Source organism: Coregonus clupeaformis, chromosome 14, assembly GCF_020615455.1.
Source record: "Coregonus clupeaformis isolate EN_2021a chromosome 14, ASM2061545v1, whole genome shotgun sequence".
In the NCBI taxonomy this organism is placed as follows: Eukaryota; Metazoa; Chordata; class Actinopteri; order Salmoniformes; family Salmonidae; genus Coregonus; species Coregonus clupeaformis.
The window spans coordinates 31,320,076-31,339,644 of NC_059205.1; the positions used below are offsets into that span (position 1 = coordinate 31,320,076).

Here is a 19,569-nt window from a genome sequence, read left to right on the forward strand (position 1 = left end):
CCCGGCACATGTACAAGGATCTAAAGACATGTCATCTGTTTCCTACAGTAGATGTTGAGTGAAATCCCTTAGTGAGTCAGGACATCATATTATGTCAAGGTTCATTGATGGGGACATGAAGTCTGTCATGTTTTATGTTTTCCGACAGGTTATTGGGTGTAAATCCTCCCTGCTGTATTGCTGTGTGTTTCTCATTGGTTCACTGATGTTGAGTTAAATCTCTGTATAAATCTCTGCTTATGTCATATCAGCTCCAGGTTATTGGGTTTACTTAAGATTATATAACGCATACTGATAATGTTGGGAACGGCATTTGTACAAAGTGGCCTGAGCCAGGAAGTTGTCGGTTGTACTGTACTAGATACTGTTGTCTCTGTCTTCCTACTCATTTTATTCCCTGACCATTTGAATAAAATAATAAGGTGATCACAACAAAAAAGCTGTTTGGGTCTAACCCCCTGTGTTTATGTCATGTTAGGTCCTAGATTCGGCAGGTTCTTGGTTCTAACCCCCTCTGTGTCTCTCTGTCCTGTCCACCAGGTGGAGGGGAGCGTCCATGAGCTGCTGCTGACGGTGATAACGCGGATGGGCATCGCTGTGTCTCTGGTGTGTCTGGCCATCAGCCTGTTCACCTTCTGCTTCTTCAGGGGCCTGCAGAGCGACCGCAACACCATCCACAAGAACCTCTGCCTCAACCTTTTTATCGCCGAGCTCGTTTTCCTCGTGGGCATCAACATGACTGAACCCAAGGTAAGGAGTATGGGCCCCCCTCGAGTATACACACGGATCAGAGTGGGCTTAGATGCACAATTATTTTGTTCCCATGGAATATGTTCCAGTTTTCTATTCCTACTCTTCCATTGACTTCCCCTGTGTTTCAATACAGTTTCAATGCCACTGTCCCTTTACCTCTGTATGTGTAACCTTTAAATGTGTCCCCCTCCCAGCTGGTGTGCTCCATCATCGCGGGCGTTCTTCATTTCTTCTTTCTGGCGGCGTTTGCCTGGATGTGCCTGGAGGGCGTACAGCTCTACCTCATGCTGGTTGAGGTGTTTGAAAGCGAGTTCTCCCGCAGGAAGTACTATTACGTCTCCGGATACCTCTTTCCCGCCGTGGTGGTGGGAATCTCTGTCGCCATCGACTACCGCAGCTACGGGACACAGAAGGCGTAAGTAACACTAGAGCTCATCTTTAGACAGGGCCTTTGTGATCTTGCTTGACTCAGAATGCAGTAGTTTATAATATGTTTACGCTAGGTCTGTCAAACGCTAAAAACATTTTATTGAGTTAATCGCAGGATTTGCTGCGATTAATCGTAAATTCTGAATTTGCTCGAATTACGCTGTAATTTAAGATTTTTTTTATACAAAAGCATTACAAGAATATTGACGTCTTGATTTTGTCCAATGTAATGGTAAGCAAAATCAAGTAAATTGATAAAGCACACTTTCTTTAATCTCAATGTCAACTTGTTTTGACATCGCATTGTTGTGTTTAGCTGTATAAATTATGTATTTTGGATGTTTTCAGTGTATTTTTAATGCTTTCAGACAACACGATTAATAAAATAAATAATTGTGCACTAAAATTACAAAAAGTTATCTTGAGTTAACTGATTTACTCTGACAGCCCTAGTTTACGCACATCCAGTAACCTTCAGGTGCAGGGTACGAAAAGTTACGTCAGAAAAATACCTTGGGATGGAAACGTTGCACAGTAAAACTGCGGGAGCATTCAACAGTATCTATCTTCCTTTCTTGGTGCAGAGAGCATCAGGTCTCCCAGAACAGCCAACTCCATATCAAGACTCCCTTTCTTCCCCACAGTGCTAATGAGAGCTACATCACAGACCCTAGTCTCCCTCTCCCTCTGCCTCCTGGCAAATGTATACCCTGTCAGAGAGGAAAGAGAAAAGCTGTGAGCAAAACCACTACATTAATGAATTCTCTGGCTGGCTGGTTTTGCTGGTCTGGTATTTTCTCTGAGCTTTACGTCTTCAAACTTTTTTATTCTTCAGTGGCCTTTATCCAAGAAACAAGCCTTATGATTTGTCATAAGCCTTCCTTTAAATTGGGTGTTTTAACATTTTGTGGCTGTAGTGCAACGGTCCCTGAATTTGAATGAACATATTCTCTGATAATACATACAGTAGCTTCAGCACAACAAATATTGTTGGAACTATTTGTGACCACGTTTTGACTGTTTAGTCTAAAGTATAGCCAGACTGCTCTCTCAATTGTAGACATTGGTACCCTCTAAAGTCGTGAATCCAATACCAGTGCTGTTGTATGGCTCGCAGCCAGAATGTGTTCAAGGTCAGGTTCTCTCTCTACTTTGGTCAAGAAGGTAAATAAATCACTATTCTATTGCTGTAGAAGCTATATAATCATGTCATCTATCTAGTCTAGAAGCCAGGCTGGTTAGTGATCAGTAGGGAACGATGTAACAACTGCTGCTGTGTTCTTAGAATATAATTGCAGAGATTTTACAGTCACAGTGGGAGAGCCAGAATAGCTCATTTGCTCTTGAGGGATGCCTATCACCTGATCACATGACATGTTCCATTGCAGCTGCTGGCTGAGGGTGGATAACCACTTCATTTGGAGCTTCATAGGACCTGTCACCTTCATTATCATGGTAAGCCACATTATTCTGTGCTGGAATGTAAATCAGGTATGTGTGTATAATACATACAGTATGCTTGTGTGTGCCTATGTCTGTGCCTCTGTGAAGAGGGAAAAAATACATGTATTTTTCTGTTATTTTGTCCTCGTCTGGTCACTTAGCTCTTGCTTTCGCTGATCAATTTGCATGAAAGGAAAGTGGTCCATTATAGCTGACCTGAGGACATCAGCAGTCATTCAGTTGTAAAATCCTATGAAATCAGTCTAGTCAAGTGAGCAGCAGTCAACAGCTTAGCTGTTTTTTTGGTGGAAAGATTTGCGCATTGTGGAAGCATTCCTCCCTTTCACACACTCAGTCGTCTGAGGAGGAGGAGGATAAGAGACAATCTCAGGCATGAAGGTCATTTGCTCAGTTAGACAAAGAGGGGGTTGAGGGAGATGGGGAGAGACGGATGAACATGGAAGTAATGAGTGGGTGGGCCAGACAGCCATTACCCACAACCCCCTGGCCCTGCCGAGGATCATGACGTATCTCCAGCCAATCCCATTGCACAGACATCTCCGTCTTCACCTCTTAATATTTCATGCAGGCTGCATGTAGTACACACACACACACACCCACACACACACACTCATACATAATAATAATTATTATTATTATAATTTGGTGGGTACTTATATTTGTCCTATTTCACAAATGTACAAGTGTGTATTATACGTATGTGTGATTTAGAAATGTTTTTTTGTTGCATATCCTAAGTCCCCCTGAGAGACGCACACACCACACACACACATGCACATACATTTGTATTATTCACACAGAAGACACGCGTGTAAATGTGTACACACTGTGTTTATACAGCACATACTGTGCATAGATACCCAAGAAAAAGGGCATTCTGGTTTCGTTGGTGTGTTTTGAGGAGATGAGAGGGTCCATAGAGAGTGGGGTGCGGGGGGAATCAAGGACATGTACAGTTCGGTGCCTGCCTCTATGCCTGTCTACCTGCCTGCCTGTCTCATCAGATCTGTGTCGACACTGGCGGCTGTGTTCAATGCATCTCCAACCACTCAACTCATGCAGACCTAAATCGGCCCTAGTGGCTAGGAGACAAAACTCCACATCACTCTAATCTCTGATCTAAAACCCCTTATTCGTCTTTTCTCCTCTCCCTCTCTCCAGCTCTGCCCTCTTTCTGTCTTTCTCCCCACGTTATTGGTTTATTCTTTTAAAGGGATGTACATAGCTACGGCTCTACTGGTCTGGTGTATTCATATTTTAGAATGAGATCATATACTGAACAGCATTCATAAAATTCAGCCCACAAATATATTGTATTTAATAATCTTGGGACAGTATCTCTACTTGATCAGTATTGCTTTGTGTTCTCGCAAACCCAGGCAGTTTTTGTCATTTATTTTCTTTCATAAAGATTGGTCAGGTTTCTGAATAAATAGGCTGGGGGGCAGATTATGGTGGAGAAGATTTTAATAACTTAAAATGCAAGATATGTTTTCTTTTATAGAAGTATTAAAAAATATATATAATATTTACTGAATATTTACTGAATAGTTGTTTTTGGTGAGGTTTTAATGTGGTAGTGACTGAGCCAAATTGAAGAATCCCCTCCTTCCCCCCTGTGCTTACAGAAAAACATCCTGAAGTCATGGAAACCTTTCTGAATGTATAGCTTAATATATGGAGCTGTTTTTCCTGGCTCTAGATGTTTGTTTCTAAAATATGGCGCTCTGCTGTGTCTTTTCCACTCACTCTGTTCTGTTCTGGCTGTATGAGATTTACATTCCCTTGCTCTCTCTCTCGATGAGGAATAACACTCTGCGTTTGGCACCAGCCTGCTTGGCTAAGTAAGGCCTGAGGTTGTGCGTTACATCAGCCATAGGAGTGGGAAGGGGCATCCAAGGCACTTTATCATAGCCTGTGTTAGTGGAGCTGGAGACCAAAGCTAAGCTAAGCTACAACCTCTCTATTCTCACTTTTGGGAGACCATTTGCACTGAAGCTTGAAAGTGTCATATCCCTCTTGGTAAGACATACTAATGTTGACGCTTGCGATTGTGCCAAAATCACTACAGGTTAAGCATTATTACCATGTATGATCTCAGAAAGTCACTAAAACATGCAGGTGACATGCTGCTAGTTACATTTAGGAGAGTTTGTCCTGTTTCTGTGTGCAAACCACCCTTTTTGTGGTTTAAGTTGCCACGAAATGTAGGCGACATGCATTGCTGCTCATACCATGAAATGAATGCCATGCTCCAGCGTGATGTGTTAACCTTGCTGTGCCTCTGTTTTGACAGCTCAATCTCATCATCCTGATTGTGACCATGTACAAGATGGTGAAGCACTCCACTTCCATGAAACCCGACTCGACCCGGCTGGGCGGTATCAGGTGAGAGGGGGCTGCTATTACTGGTTTTGTCAGCTCAGTTTTAAGTGAGAAAACAAAGCATTGTGTGCTGTCCTATTCCCTGCCACGGTCTTGCTTGTGCAATATTAAAGGGTGCATTTGGTGTATTTGACCTTAGAATTACATCTCAATAACCCATAACTGGAGTGGACAAATATATTTATTTCAAATTTTATTTCTATCCTCAGGTGTTGCCTTTTTGGTTGGTGTTTATGAGGGCAGTGTTTGCATTATACATGGGTTATTATGCCTCCTTTATTTATTCATAACTGCATCCCTGACCTCTTGTATTAGTTGCTCCTTTGTTGGCATCATTTCCAGGTTCCTCTGGAACCCTAGCTCAAAGATATTAGATTTAAGGGTGGGGTGGAGGAACAGGAGATGTGCACACATCTTTATTCAAACATCCAGTCAATCCAGCAAATTGGATAAAAGAAAAGTCCCTAGCCAGTTTCTGTCCTAAAATACTTGTCAAACAATAACTATAAGACAGAATGACATATGCCATTCCTGTTTTGTAATTGGTCTTTTTGTAATAAAATCTATGTTTTTCGGCTTTTAATACCAGCAAAATCATTTTAATGACTTCTGAACCGTGCTATCCTGGTTAAAAATGTAATTTAAAGAGAGCCTGCTTTCAAAGATAGCGGCCAATTCAAACAAATAATTTATTCAAAAGACCCAAAACTCATTAACCATAATTAATTGGAGTCCACCTCTAATCAACCACTTATTTACTCCTACAAAGTTAGATTTGGTAACTTTCCACAAGACTTTGAAATTATCAGTTAGTTGAGTTTTAACAAGCATAAAGAGCCAGCGTACCCACGCACAAAATATATCAAATAATGAACAATGTACACAATGACACAAAAGCACGACTAATCTGTAGCATCTCTCCCTCTTTAGGTTTGTATTCTCTTCTGTCCTTGGATTTCTCTGAAACTCAGACGTGGTACAATGGTGGCTGGTTTTCACTGGTCTCCTCTTTTCTCATCCAGGGTTGCTCACTCTTTTTTTCCGTCGCCATTGGAACTTACCATTGGTTATATGATTTCCTCTAGGCTTTCCTGAAAACTCCTGTGAGAAACCTGCTGTGTTTGCTGTTTCTGTTTAGCCAGCCAACCCTGAGGAAGACCAAGGAAACATAGTTAGTTAGACTCTGTCAGAGTTGGACTGTATATACTGTATAAACACGTCCAGAAGGAGAAATAGAGAGGGATGGTAACACAGCCTCCTTCTTTCCCCACATAACGAATCCGTAGGAACCGAACAGAGAGCAGTTACTTAGGTTATTATTAATGATTGTGAACAATATTGTGTGTGTGTTTCAGATCCTGGGTGCTTGGAGCATTTGCCCTGCTCTTTCTCCTGGGTCTGACCTGGTCGTTTGGCCTGTTCTTCCTCAACGAATCCTCCGTCGTCATGGCGTACCTCTTCACCATCTTCAACACTCTGCAAGGGATGTTCATCTTTATCTTCCACTGTCTCCTCCAGAAAAAGGTAAGGATTTAATACATACAGTGCCTTTGGGAAAGTATTCAGACCCCTTGACCTTTTCCACATTTTGTTACGTTACAGCCTTATTCTAAAATGTATTAAATTGTTTTTTCCCCTCATCAATCTACACACAATACCCCTTGATGACAAAGTGAAAACAGGTTTTTAGAAATTGTTGCTAATTTATTAAAAATAAAAAACGGAAATATCACATTTACATAAGTATTCAGACCATTTACTCAGTACTTTTTGAAGCACCTTTGGCAGGGATTACAGCATCGAGTCTTCTTGGGTATGACGCTACAAGCTTGGCACAACTGTATTTGGTGAGTTTCTCCCATTGTTCTCTGCAGATCCTCTCTATTTTCAGGTCTCTCCAGAGATGTTTGATCGGGTTCAAGTCCGGGCTCTGGCTTGGCCACTCAAGGACATTCAGAGACTTGTCCCGAAGCCACTCCTGCGTTGTCTTGGCTGTGTGCTTAGGGTTGTTGTCCTGTTGGAAGGTGAACCTTCGCCCCAGTCTGAGGTCCTGAGCGCTCAGGAGCAGGTTTTCATCAAGGATCTCTCTGTACTTTGCTCCGTTCATCTTTGCCTCGATCCTGACTAGTCTCCCAGTCCCTGCCACTGAAAACACCTCCACAGCATGATGCTGCCCCCACCATGCTTCACCGTAGGGATGGTGCCAGGTTTCCTCCAGACGTGACGCTTGGCAAATAGTTCAATCTCGGTTTCATCAGACCAGAGAATCTTGTTTCTCATGGTCTGAGAGGCTTTAGGTGCCTTTTGACAAACTCCAAGTGGGCTGTCATCTGCCTTTTACTGAGGAGTGGCTTCCGTCTGGCCGCTCTACCATAAAGGCCTGATTGGTGGAGTGCTGCAGAAATGGTTGTCCTTCTGGAAGGTTCTCCGATCTCCACAGAGGATTTCTAGAGCTCTGTCAGAGTGACCATCGGGTTCTTGGTCACCTCCCTGACCAAGGCCCTTCTCCCCCGATTGCTCAGTTTGGCCGGGTGGCCAGCTCTAGGAAGAGTCTTGGTGGTTTCAAACTTCTTCCATTTAAGAGGCCACTGTGTTCTTGGGGGACCTTCAGTGCTGCAGAAATGTTTTGGTACCCTTCCCCAGGTCTGTTCCTTGACACAATCCTGTCTCGGAGCTCTACGGACAATTCCTTCGACCTCATGGCTTGGTTTGTGCTCTGACATGCACTGTCGACTGTGGGACCTTAGATAGACAGGTGTGTGCCTTTCCAAATCACCCTCCACAGGTGGACTCCAATCAAGTTGTAGAAACATCTCAAGGATGATCAATGGAAACAGGATGCACCTGAGCTCAATTTCGAGTCTCATAGCAAAGGGTCAGAATACTTATGTAAATAAGGTATTTCAGTTTATTTTAATTTTTTATAAATAAACCTTTCACTTTGTCATTATGGGGTATTGTAATATTTAATCCATTTTAGAATAAGGCTGTAACGTAACAAAATGTGGAAAAAGTCAAGGGGTCTGAATACTTTCTGAAGGCACTGTATGACCTATATGAAGATAATAATAATATAATAATAATATGCCATTTAGCAGACGCTTTTATCCAAAGCGACTTACAGTCATGCGTGCATACATTTTTGTGTATGGGTGGTCCCTGGGATCGAACCCACTACCTTGGCGTTACAAGCGCCGTGCTCTACCAGCTGAGCTACAGAGGACCACATAATGCTACAACATTTTGTACATCAATGTTTGAATATAAGTTTTCCTCACCAGAGTTGGGAAATAACCTTCTTTTTAATGTCTAGTTTCCAAAAGAAGTAAGATAACAAAGTATCTATGTATACTTAAGTCCAATGGAAAATATATAGTTTTCAGTCCACTGTCTGCTGTCTCTTGACATTTAAGACTATCTCTGATATAAGCAACACCTCTGTGTCATATTTGTCCCCCTACAAAATCCCCCTCCTTATGGTATTTTAATGTGTCATCGTGGCAGACGTGATAGGCCTATCTCCAGAGACACGCCATTTGAACTGCTGCTGTCGGCTGGTGGCATTTGATACAGATATTTATTTTGTGGCTTTTTGTTACAGGATGATAGAAGAAGCTTCCTCTCTTTTTCTCTCTGGAGGAGCCTGTCACTGTTGCAGTGTCTCTGAGTTCACTGTGTCTCTGTTGCTCTGCCCTGATCTTGTGCCCGCTGCAGGTCCGTAAAGAGTACAGCAAATGTTTCCATCAGTCCCAGTGCTGCGGAGGTCTGCCTTCTGAAGGGTCCCACAGCTCGGCCAAGACAACCACATCCCGATCCACCGCACGCTACTCCTCCGCCACACAGGTACAGTACATACTAGGTACAGTACAGCAGCGGGAAGTTGGATTATATATACCTTTTTTTCTGTCTTTTCTTTCTTTGGAGAGGGAAAGGAGAGTTCTTTTACTATTTTTCTTTCTCCTGTTGCATGCTAGTACGTCGAGCATTGAGAGCAGTACTGTAGTATACTTCAGTATAGCTTTATAGTCCCAGGGGGAGATTGGATTGCGGCATAGAAAGGAAAGGCGAGTTGTGGTCTTTTTTTTCTGTTGCATGCTAACATAGAGGGAAGAGTGTTAGTGTTGAGTTGAAGGTGGACATTCCAATCTCCTTGTGTGAAATAGCCTTCTTTCTTTCCCCTGAGAGTGAAAGGGAGTGCCTACGCCTTGTTCTTCTGTTGCATGCTAGCATGTAGAGGGAACAGGGAATGACATCAGTGTTGAAGGTTATTCCAATACATTGTGGCTGCGTCTGAAATGGCACTCTATTCCATATATAGTGCACTACTTTTGTAAAAGATCAAGTGAATAGTGTGTGTCGTTTCGGATGCATCCATTTTGTTTCCTGCGTCAATCTTGGAGGTGGTTCTTGTAATCCATTGTTTTTGCTTGCTGCCTCCACAGAGTTATGCTCTTTTTCTTGTGTTCTTTTTCTGTTGCATGTAAAGGGAACTGACATCGGTGTTAAAAGTTATTGTAATACAATGTGTGTGTTGTTTACCTCCTCCACAGAGTCGTATCAGGAGGATGTGGAACGACACGGTGAGGAAGCAGTCCGAATCCTCCTTCATCTCCGGAGACATCAACAGCACCTCCACCCTGAACCAGGGTAAGACACTGTCCCCTCTGTCCACACTGTCTCTATTTACACATGCTGTATTCTCTCTGTTATGGGACCTTGAATAGACAAGTGCCTGAATAAATCTGGCAGATGCAGATTTAATTTTTATGTATTTAACTTTTATTTAACCAGTCAATGATGATGATCTACATTCAAAGAGGCAGCTTTTTGATAAAAGGATAGTTGTTTACTCAATATGGTCTAGTGCTTGTGTCTGTCCTGATTCAAATAAACCATGAAAAACAAATCAAATAAATACACGCATTTTTTTTTTTTTTTATGAGTCAAAGTTCACGTCAACGTGTCTTTTGATGGTCGATCTGCACAGCTGCTACTTGTTGGATGGGAGAAGTATTACATAGCCATTTAGTCTGGTTTCAAGTGTTAGTGATGAGAAGCTGGTGTCTCTGCATGTGTGTTCAACTCTGGGAGACCTTGACTGGCTGGCTACAGGAGCTGTGCTGTCTGTGCACTGACTCATCCTCACCCTGGCCTGATCCTGATGAGGAGAGAGAGAGAGACTGGGAATAAATAGAGAGATATGGAGAGAAAGCGAGAGAGAGGGAGAGAGACGGGGGAGTGCGAGAGAGACGGGGAATGCAAGAGAGACGGGGAGTGCGAGAGAGATGGGGAGTGAGAGAGAGAGAGACGAGAGAGATTTAACACTACTCAGCTCAGAGTTTTTTTCAACTTCTATTCTCCTTATCAGTGTCTGCCCTCAGCATTAAGATAACTCCTAATCGCTCCTGATAAGAGATGAGATATGAGAGATTCGTTTTCAATGACTGGACATTGCTATTTTATATTTTTATACAATGGGTGGGTCTAATCCTGAATGCTGATTGGTTAAAAATACATTCCAGCAGGTGTCTATACTTATGGAATACTTATGTATTATGTATACTACATAAAATGGGAGCACAGTGATGTCAATAGATACCGATGTGTAGTCCCCACATCATCAGTGTGATTGTATTGACTATATTCTGTCTGCTGACTGCAGAGTGGATACTTAAAAGTACTTGTTTTATATGGCTACTGTAATCATACTGAATATTTTGACCATGTATGGCTAATCATACTGAATAATTTGACTCACACTTTATAACCTACTGTTGTGTTTATTTATTAGTCAAATATTTGTTTAACAGAGAAAGTATTTGGCAATGTTGTGAGTATTGTACAGGAGTGCTTGGCACTATCTGGTGGCAAAGCAAGTGGCTTTGTTTACAACAGACGGCCGACGCACTTGTTGCGGACGATATTTATTGCTTGCTGTTCTGTGAAATTAAGTCTGGAGAATGCGGTGTGTAGACATTATTTAAACATCAACTACTCAACTAACCGGCACATCGTATTTACTGAAGAAGCACACTGCTGCAACTCCTATACACATGTCACTTTTTCCTCAGGTCTCTTTTGCTCTTTTCTCCTTCTTCCCTTCTTTACTCTCCTGCCTCATCTTTCTATAATAATAATATGATAATATATAATATAATAGTCTTTCTCTTTTCTCTCTCTCTCTCTCACTGTTTCTTGCAGGATTGACTGACAACTACCTCCTAAGTAACACTCTCCTGCCTTTCTTTCTTTCCTCCCTCACTCTTTCCTTCTCTCTCACAGGCATGACTGGCAACTACCTCCTAACTAACCCTCTGCTCCGAGCTCACGACCCTAACAACCCCTATAACAACCTGCTGGCTGAGACGGTGGTGTGCAACACCCCCTCCCCTCCAGCCTTTCACTCACCAGGTGCATGGTGACCTCTAACCTTTCTATGTAGATCTGTGTTTGTCTGTGTCTGAAATGGCACCATATTCCCTATGTAGTGCATTACCTTGACAAATTTGACTCGACTAGTGCACTATATAGGGAATAGGGTGCCATTTGGACACACGTTTGTTTTGTTTTAGTGTGTGTTTGAAGCTAATTGAGATAGCAGTACTTTGTGGGGTTGTGGCCCCTACACAGCATGAAGTGTTGAGAAGCCTTACTCTACGTTTTAGAGTTGTCCTTTCTCTCTCTCTCTCTCTCTCATTACCACTTCTCTTTATTTAATCTTTATTTAGCTAGTATGAAAGCTGTGCTTTCTAACACAGCATGAGATAAGGTTGTGAATGGTCAGTGCTATCTTATCTAGACTACTCCAACATTCATTCATAGGAAATCAAGATTAATTTATTCTGAGTTTATATATTATATCCTATTATTTACCATTCTCCTCCTTCACCCGTCAATGATACCTTTTAGAGCAGGTTCAATAGCATTTTTTTTTCTTCTTGACTACAAACCTGAATCCCCATTTTATTTGAATGCTGTCATTGTCTGTGTAGCGTGACCCAGATACCCTCTCTGTCAGACTAAAAGGAGAAAGCCAAGCAAAGGAACAAAAAAACACAGGAGCACATGACGCAATGCAGGCAGAATTATACCCCTCAGATATGCAGAGGCATTTGATGATGAAAGAGCAGAGGATGGAAGGAAAGGAAGCAGTGCCAGGATGAATGTGTGGAGGGAGGGAGGGGGGGGAAGAAGGATACAGGAGAACATACAGAAACTGCAGTCGCTCGCTCTGATTTGGCAGGTCTCCAAGTTTGCTCGCTTCACAATGAGAACACTGAGAACACTTTTAAGTCAAATTTTCTGCCTTTTGTTCTGGAAGAGGTTGGAAAGAGTTCGGAACCTAACATAAACCGATTGTCACAGAAATCAAAGACATTTCATGATATCATTCCGATTTAATTACAATCATGATACCAATGAAATACCAGCATGATCAAAACACCACAAATATAAGTACAATCTACAAATACCCCTGCTATATAGCAAGCAAACAATGCTTTCATCATAGGGTAGTTACAGTATAAGCTAACTTATTTTAGTTAAGTGGCGGTGATAAATGAAGGGACAGTCAAATTAACAGGTTATTGTAATGCATCACTGTCATCATCCCTTAACCTGCCGAGACACATCATCAGTCAGTCAGTCCTCCCTACAGGCAGATTAGTCATGTGGAAATACATGAGACACACACAGCCATGAGGGACATACTCCGCATACCTGCATCCTCAAACATTACAGATACTATCGTTAACGACTCACAGTTAAAGAACATGAAAGCACTCAAACATTATTAATAACTAATTGAAGAACATGAAAAGTTGAAGACAACCATGTCTCTGTCACTAACAAATAGTCATGGGTGATAACTCTACAATTAACTCAAAGAAAAGGCACCATGGGAAATATGCAAATGAGGCTTTACACAAGAGATCATCAACAAGATTCACCCGCAGGCTGATATTTTTCTTGAGCGAATGGTCAGGGGACCGGAACATAATTACAAGTAGTTTGTAGAATGCAAATTGACCGCAAGAAGCTCAAACATACACTACCGGTCAAAAGTTTTAGAACACCTACTCATTCAAAGGTTTTTCTTTATTTTTACTATTTTCTACATTTTAGAATGACAGTGAAGACATCAAAACTATGAAATAACACATATGGAATCATGTAGTAACCAAAAAAGTGTTAAACAAATCAAAATATATGTTATATTTGAGGTTCTTCAAATAGCCACCCATTGCCTTGATGACAGCTTTGCACACTCTTGGCATTCTCTCAACCAACTTCACCTGGAATACTTTTCCAACAGTCTTGAAGGAGTTCCCACATGCTGAGCACTTGTTGGCTGCTTTTCCTTCACTTTGCAGTCAGACCCATCCCAAACCATCTCAATTTGGTTGAGGTCTGGGGATTGTGGAGGCCAGGTCATCTGATGCAGCACTCCATCACTCTCCTTCTTGGTAAAATAGCCCTTATACAGCCTGGAGGTGTGTTGGGTGATTATCCTGTTGAAAAACAAATGATAGTCCCACTAAGCCCAAATCAGATGGGATGGTGTATTGCTGCAGAATGCTGTGGTAGCCATGCTGGTTAAGTGTGCCTTGAATTCTAAATAAATCACAGACAGTGTCAACAGCAAAGAACCCCCACACCATAACACCTCCTCCTCCATGCTTTACGGTGGGAAATACACATGCAGAGATCATCCGTTCACCCACACCACGTCTCACAAAGACACGGCGGTTGGAACCAAAAATCTCAATTTTGGACTCCAGACCAAAGGACAAATTTCCACCGGTGTAATGTCCATTGCTCGTGTTTCTTGGCCCAAGCAAGTCTCTTCTTCTTATTGGTGTCCTTTAGTAGTGGTTTCTTTGCAGCAAGTCGACCATGAAGGCCTGATTCACACAGTCTCCTCTGAACAGTTGATGTTGAGATGTGTCTGTTACTTGAACTCTGTGAAGCATTTATTTGGGCTGCAATTTCTGAGGCTGGTAACTCTAATAAACGTATCCTCTGCAGCAGAGGTAACTCTGGGTCTTCCATTCATGTGGCGGTCCTCATGAGAGCCAGTTTCATCATAGCGCTCAATGTTTTTTGCGACTGCACTTGAAGAAACTTGAAATTCTCCGTAATGACTGACCTTCATGTCTTAAAGTAATGATAGACTGTCATTTCTCTTTGCTTATTTGAGCTGTTCTTATCATAATATGGACTTGGTCTTGTACCAAATAGGGCTATCTTCTGTATACCCCCCCTACCTTGTCACAACACAACTGATTGGCTCAAATGCATTAAGGAAAGAAATTCCACAAATTAACTTTTAAGAATGCACACCTGTTAATTGAAATGCATTCCAGGTGACTACCTCATGAAGCTGGTTGAGAGAATGCCAAGAGTGTGCAAAGATGTCATCAATATATTTTGATTTGTTTAACACTTTTTTGGTTACTACATGATTCCATATGTGTTATTTCATAGTTTTGATGTCTTCACTATTATTCTACAATGTAGAAAATAGTAAAAATAAACTGCCAAATTTACAGTGTACCTGTCTGCATTAAAATGACTGCCCATGCATAAACAAATGCAAATCCTGCAATGGGGCTTTTCACGCTATTTCCATATTTTTTCCTTCTCTCTTTCTTTGCCCTCAAACTTCTCCCCCATCCCTCCCTCCGTGTTCCCTCCTTTCGCTCTTTTTCAAAATTCTTTGATGTCTGTTTTTACCAAAGAGGTAAAGAGATCCTTATCTCCACGGCAGTGTGTGTCATAGCCCAGCTTCAATTGTATTCCTCCATCTCCCAGTCAGGTCTATTCAGACTCATTTAACGGAAATCTAAAACTGAAATCTCCCCCTTTTTGTGGGGCTTGAAGCGAAGCAGTAACTAACCAACAAAATACGCCTTTGCCTTTTTTTCATCCTCTTCCTTCGCTCATTTAGGCTCATCCTCCTATTCCCTCTCTTCTTCATCTTCTGCCGACTTTCTTCTAGCCAGTCTTTGGTCTTCACAAGAGGTTATCAGTGTGATCTATTGTGTACAAAGTATTTATTTCCCATCTGGGAGAAGTAGATAGAAACCTGTTAAATCAAATCATCCTTCAATCACATTTTAAGCAGAGAGAGAGAAAGTAATGATATGATAGTGTACCTGCCATTTTACACTTTGTTAAGAGGCTGTGATTGCTTGCTGCTGAAACCCCTCCACCTGCCAAGTCCTGGATTCAGTTGTTCACAGGATTTGTTGTCTATAGCTTTCTCAAACGTTTTCAAATGATTTCAAATTAATCTGTAAATGAGAGTTGTACTCGAATAAATCAGTCACTTTTTGAGGGGACCCAAATCTGAGAAAGACCGACTGAATCCAGGCCTGATTTTTGAAGCCTCCTCCTCCTTCCTCTTTTGTCTTATTTCAGTGATTTTCAATTTTTTTATGCCGCAATAAAAAAGCATATGTTTTACTTTTTTTTGCATATCAGCAGTTCTTAGGCCAGATAGCCTGAGCAGACACACTTGATGTGAGTGGTGGTAAAGTGAGTCGTTGCACCGTGCCTATGTGTCGTGGTGGTGTGGGGGGCTGTGCTTGTGTGGCCCCAGTGGTGAACGAGGTGGCCGTACGTCTTTGTTCGACATTTATTCCTTCTTTCTTTCTTTTAAGAGTGGAATGAATGTTTTATTCATTGTCACTTTTCTACCTCCACCTCCCCCACAGCTTTTTTTCTGTCATAACTTCTGTGTTATGTTGATCTTGCTATGTCGTTGTTACCTGGCTAGCTACATTATCTGTGTGTTGTTGCTGGATGTGGAATGTTTCTTTTTGGTTTTTCCTTTCTCATTTGTGAAATATTGTTCAGGATATCTTCTGTATTGTTTATGATAATGTTCAGACATGATGATGCTAAATGGAGACACATGATAGAAAACTATACAATTAAAGAGGTTCAAATTTGAAGTACAGTAAGCGTCAAAGTATTGGGACAGTGACAATAATGTATGGTAAATAATGTATTGTGTCATTTTGGAGTCACTTTTATTGTAAATAAGAATATAATATTTTTGTATAATCTCGTCTACATTAATGTGGATGCTACCATGATTACGGATAGTCATTTACATTTAAGTCATTTAGCAGATGCTCTTATCCAGAGCGACTTACAGGAGCAATTAGGGTTAAGTGCCTTGCTCAAGGGCACATCGACAGATTTTTCACCTAGTCGACTTGGGGATTAGAACCAGCGACCTTTCGGTTACTGGCACAACGCTCTTAACCACTAAGCTACCTGCCGCCCATGAATTGTGAATAATGGTGAGAAAGTTAGATGCACAAATATCATACCCCCAAGACATGCAAACCTCTCACCATTACAATAACATGGGAGGTTAGCAGTTTTTTAGGGGTATGATATTTATGTCTCTGTAGCTTTCTCACTCATCATTATTCACGATTCATTCAGGACTATCCGTAATCATGGTAGCATCCACATTAATGTAGAAGTGTTTAGAAACATATTCTATTCTTATTTACAATAAAAGTGACTCCAAAATGACACAATACATTATTTACCATACATTTCCATTGGGCACAAAGTAATCTGACACACAACCAAAACAAACAGCAAATGCATCCAACAAGTTTGTAGAGTCACAAGCTTGATGTAGGCATTACGTGCTAGGAATATGGGACCAAATACTAAACCTTTTACTACTTTAATACACTTACACATAATACACATAAGTGAATTTGTCCCAATACTTTTGGTCCCCTAAAATGGGGGGACAATGTACAAGAAGTGCTGTCATTTCTAAACGGTTCACCTGATATTAATGAAAATACCCTTAAATTAAAGCTGACAGTCTGCACTTTAACCTCATAGTCATTGTATAATTTCAAATTCAAAGTCCTGGAGTACAGAGTCAAAACCAATAAAAATGTCACTGTCCCAATACTTTTGGAACTCACTGTACTTAAACCTCTTTAATTGTATATTTTATATAAATATGATATAAATATATCAATGTAAAATATCCAGATAGCAAAGGTTGCAAACACTTAACAGTGAGGTGTCCTGACCAGTATCAAACTGTATTGTCTTGAGTTGTGATTTGATATTGATTCTTAACAGTGATATCTAATCCAGGTATTGTGCTTCTCGTTGCAGGGCAGCATTCTCTGACCCGCAGCAGGGACATCAGTGCCATGGACACCCTCCCCCTCAACGGAAACTTTAACAGCTACTCCCTGCGTGACCATGAAGACGACTATGAGGACATTGTGGGCGTGGTTGGGGGTGTGGTCCACGGCCCGGGGGACCTGGGGGGCCTCAGCCTGGATGACGCCGCCTTCGAGAAGATGATCATCTCTGAGCTGGTCCACAACAACCTGAGGCCCCGCGGGGCCCCCAAGGGCCACAACCCCCATAGCGATAGCAGGGAGAGGGACAAGGACCAGGCCCCTCCCCAGACCAGGGTGATTGTGGACAGGGATAGGGGTTGTGGGGGTGGAAGCGGCAGCGAAGATGATGCCATAGTGGTGGACCACGCTGAGGCTTCGTCCCCCCAGAGAGGTAGTATAGTCGGGGTAGTAGGAGGAGGAGTAGGTGGAGGTCACCCCACCCTGGAGTTGCTGCTGCACCCCCACCATAAGGAGGCATTAGAGGCCCCGCTCCTGCCCCAGAGGACTCATTCCCTGCTCTACAGCGCCCACAAGGCCCCCAGGAGGGCTGTGGAGGGCCCTGGGTGCCACGGCTCAGAGACAGTGGGGGCGACAGGGGACGGGGATTCCCAGTCACCCAACAACAACAGGGACTCCCTGTACACCAGCATGCCCAACCTGAGAGACTCTCCCTCAGCCTCCCCCTCAGCCTCAGCCTCACCCTACCCCCCCGATGAAGATGATGACCTGTCCCCTTCCCCCAGGACCGAGGGGGAGGACCTGTACCATAAAAGCATGCCTGAGCTGGGCGACGGGCCCCAGCCCCTGTCCTACTACCACATAAACCGGGGCACCAGCAATGGGTGCATCGTACCCCCCAGCGCTGAGGACTGTGTACCCGAGGGAGAGGGCCCCCAGGACAGACAGATGCAGCTCATTACTAGCCTCTGAGCAGGTGGATGGAGGAAGGAGAGGAACCACCTCTGGTGTTTTTGCACAGGTTTGAACATATGTATGTGTGTGGGCTTTGGTTGATGTCAAGACTATTGCCAGCCCTCACCGGTCCTCCCAGTCCTCCACCTCTGCACTCCTAATGACCCATCAGAGCAGGAAGTGAAATGTTTGTGGGTGGTAGGGAGGAAGGAGATGGATTACTTTTTCACACATAAACTCGGTCACACACACAAATATCCTCTGAAACCGTCTGTCTGTGGACTTGAACTGCTCTGCTCTGCTGTGGGACTACAGAGAGGTAAATGCACAGACCACTCCAAGTGTCAGAGAGAAGTCTGTCTGGCGCCATTCCTGTCCAGCCTGCATTTGTATTATATTGAAGAAGAAAAAAAACTTGGTTTAAAACTCCAGGTTTAGAACTTTTGGAACCCTGGTGAAGTGTTCCTGGAGGGGATTCCAGAATTAATGAGGATGAGTATCTGTTGGGTCCTGGACTCTAGAACGTTCTAGAGTCATTCCACTACACAGTGAGGACTGTCAAACAAAGAACCACTAATTCAGACTCAGGCCTTATATTTTCTCTATTGCACATTTAACTGTTGTCAGAGTAATAGCTAAAGAAAATATATTTTGCTGTACCACAAGTGTAAAAAAATAAATATGAAAAAATGTTATGGCAACCAATTATACAACATTTCAATGTTGAGAAGATTATTCTCAAAGCAGGTTGCTCAAATGTGTTTTTTCCTCTCACTTGACTCATTGTAGTATGTTTGAACAAAAAAAATAATAATAATCTGAAAATCCCATATGAAACCATACTCACATCTCCGCTTGTGAAGTGCTTTTTGCTTTCATGAATTAAGAGTTTTGCCAGTAATATTTTGTGTTAACACCATGCCAATCACAGATTTGGCGTGAATTTGGTCGTTGTGTAATTTATTTTACTTGAAAAAATTGTCAGGTTTCAAAAATATTTACGTGTCAATGCGATATTTCAAGTTTTACAAGCATATTTCAGCGTTTGACACTAATTAATTTATTAACAGTTATTGAACATTTGACAAAGTAAAATGGTTGGGAAGTGTGTCTTGTTTCAGCACTGTTTAGGTTCATATCATTTATTTTGTAAGATCCCATTGTCAGCTGATATAAAAACTCTTGTTTGGTATCAAATAAATGTGAGATTTTTTCTTGTTTGCAAATGTCTGACTATTCTTAATTTCAACTCCAGACATGGCTCATGATGATAACTGTAAGCTTCTGTTTAGACCTGTAGCCATGGAGAGAAATGGCAAATAGATAGTTATCAGATTTATCCTGCTCAATAACTTTAATTCAAATATTATTGCCTAGTAAGGTCTTACAGCATGTAGGTAGGTCCAGGTTAAAACTGACCACCCAGTTATTGTTAGTAGACGACGTA

At 42.1% G+C, this 19,569-nt stretch overlaps 1 protein-coding gene across 10 annotated transcripts in view; it reads left to right on the forward strand.

Moving 5' to 3' along the window:
* LOC121581016 (adhesion G protein-coupled receptor L2) overlaps positions 1–19,342 on the forward strand; it is a 109,669-nt gene extending 90,327 nt beyond the window's left edge. For 2 of the 10 annotated variants that reach the window (XM_041896304.1, XM_041896305.1), the window contains 9 exons: positions 541–750; positions 948–1,168; positions 2,571–2,637; positions 4,943–5,034; positions 6,387–6,555; positions 8,746–8,874; positions 9,582–9,678; positions 11,314–11,442; positions 17,197–19,342. In XM_041896304.1, coding sequence (XP_041752238.1) covers positions 541–750; positions 948–1,168; positions 2,571–2,637; positions 4,943–5,034; positions 6,387–6,555; positions 8,746–8,874; positions 9,582–9,678; positions 11,314–11,442; positions 17,197–18,140 — 2,058 coding nt within the window. In that variant the 3' untranslated portion in view covers positions 18,141–19,342. Of the gene's footprint in view, positions 1–540; positions 751–947; positions 1,169–2,570; positions 2,638–4,942; positions 5,035–6,386; positions 6,556–8,745; positions 8,891–9,581; positions 9,679–11,232; positions 11,257–11,313; positions 11,443–15,516; positions 15,556–17,196 lie in introns of those variants that run through there. The other 8 variants (XM_041896306.2, XM_041896307.1, XM_041896311.1 and 5 more) reach the window with 7 other exon arrangements.
* Positions 19,343–19,569: the final 227 nt, after the last annotated feature.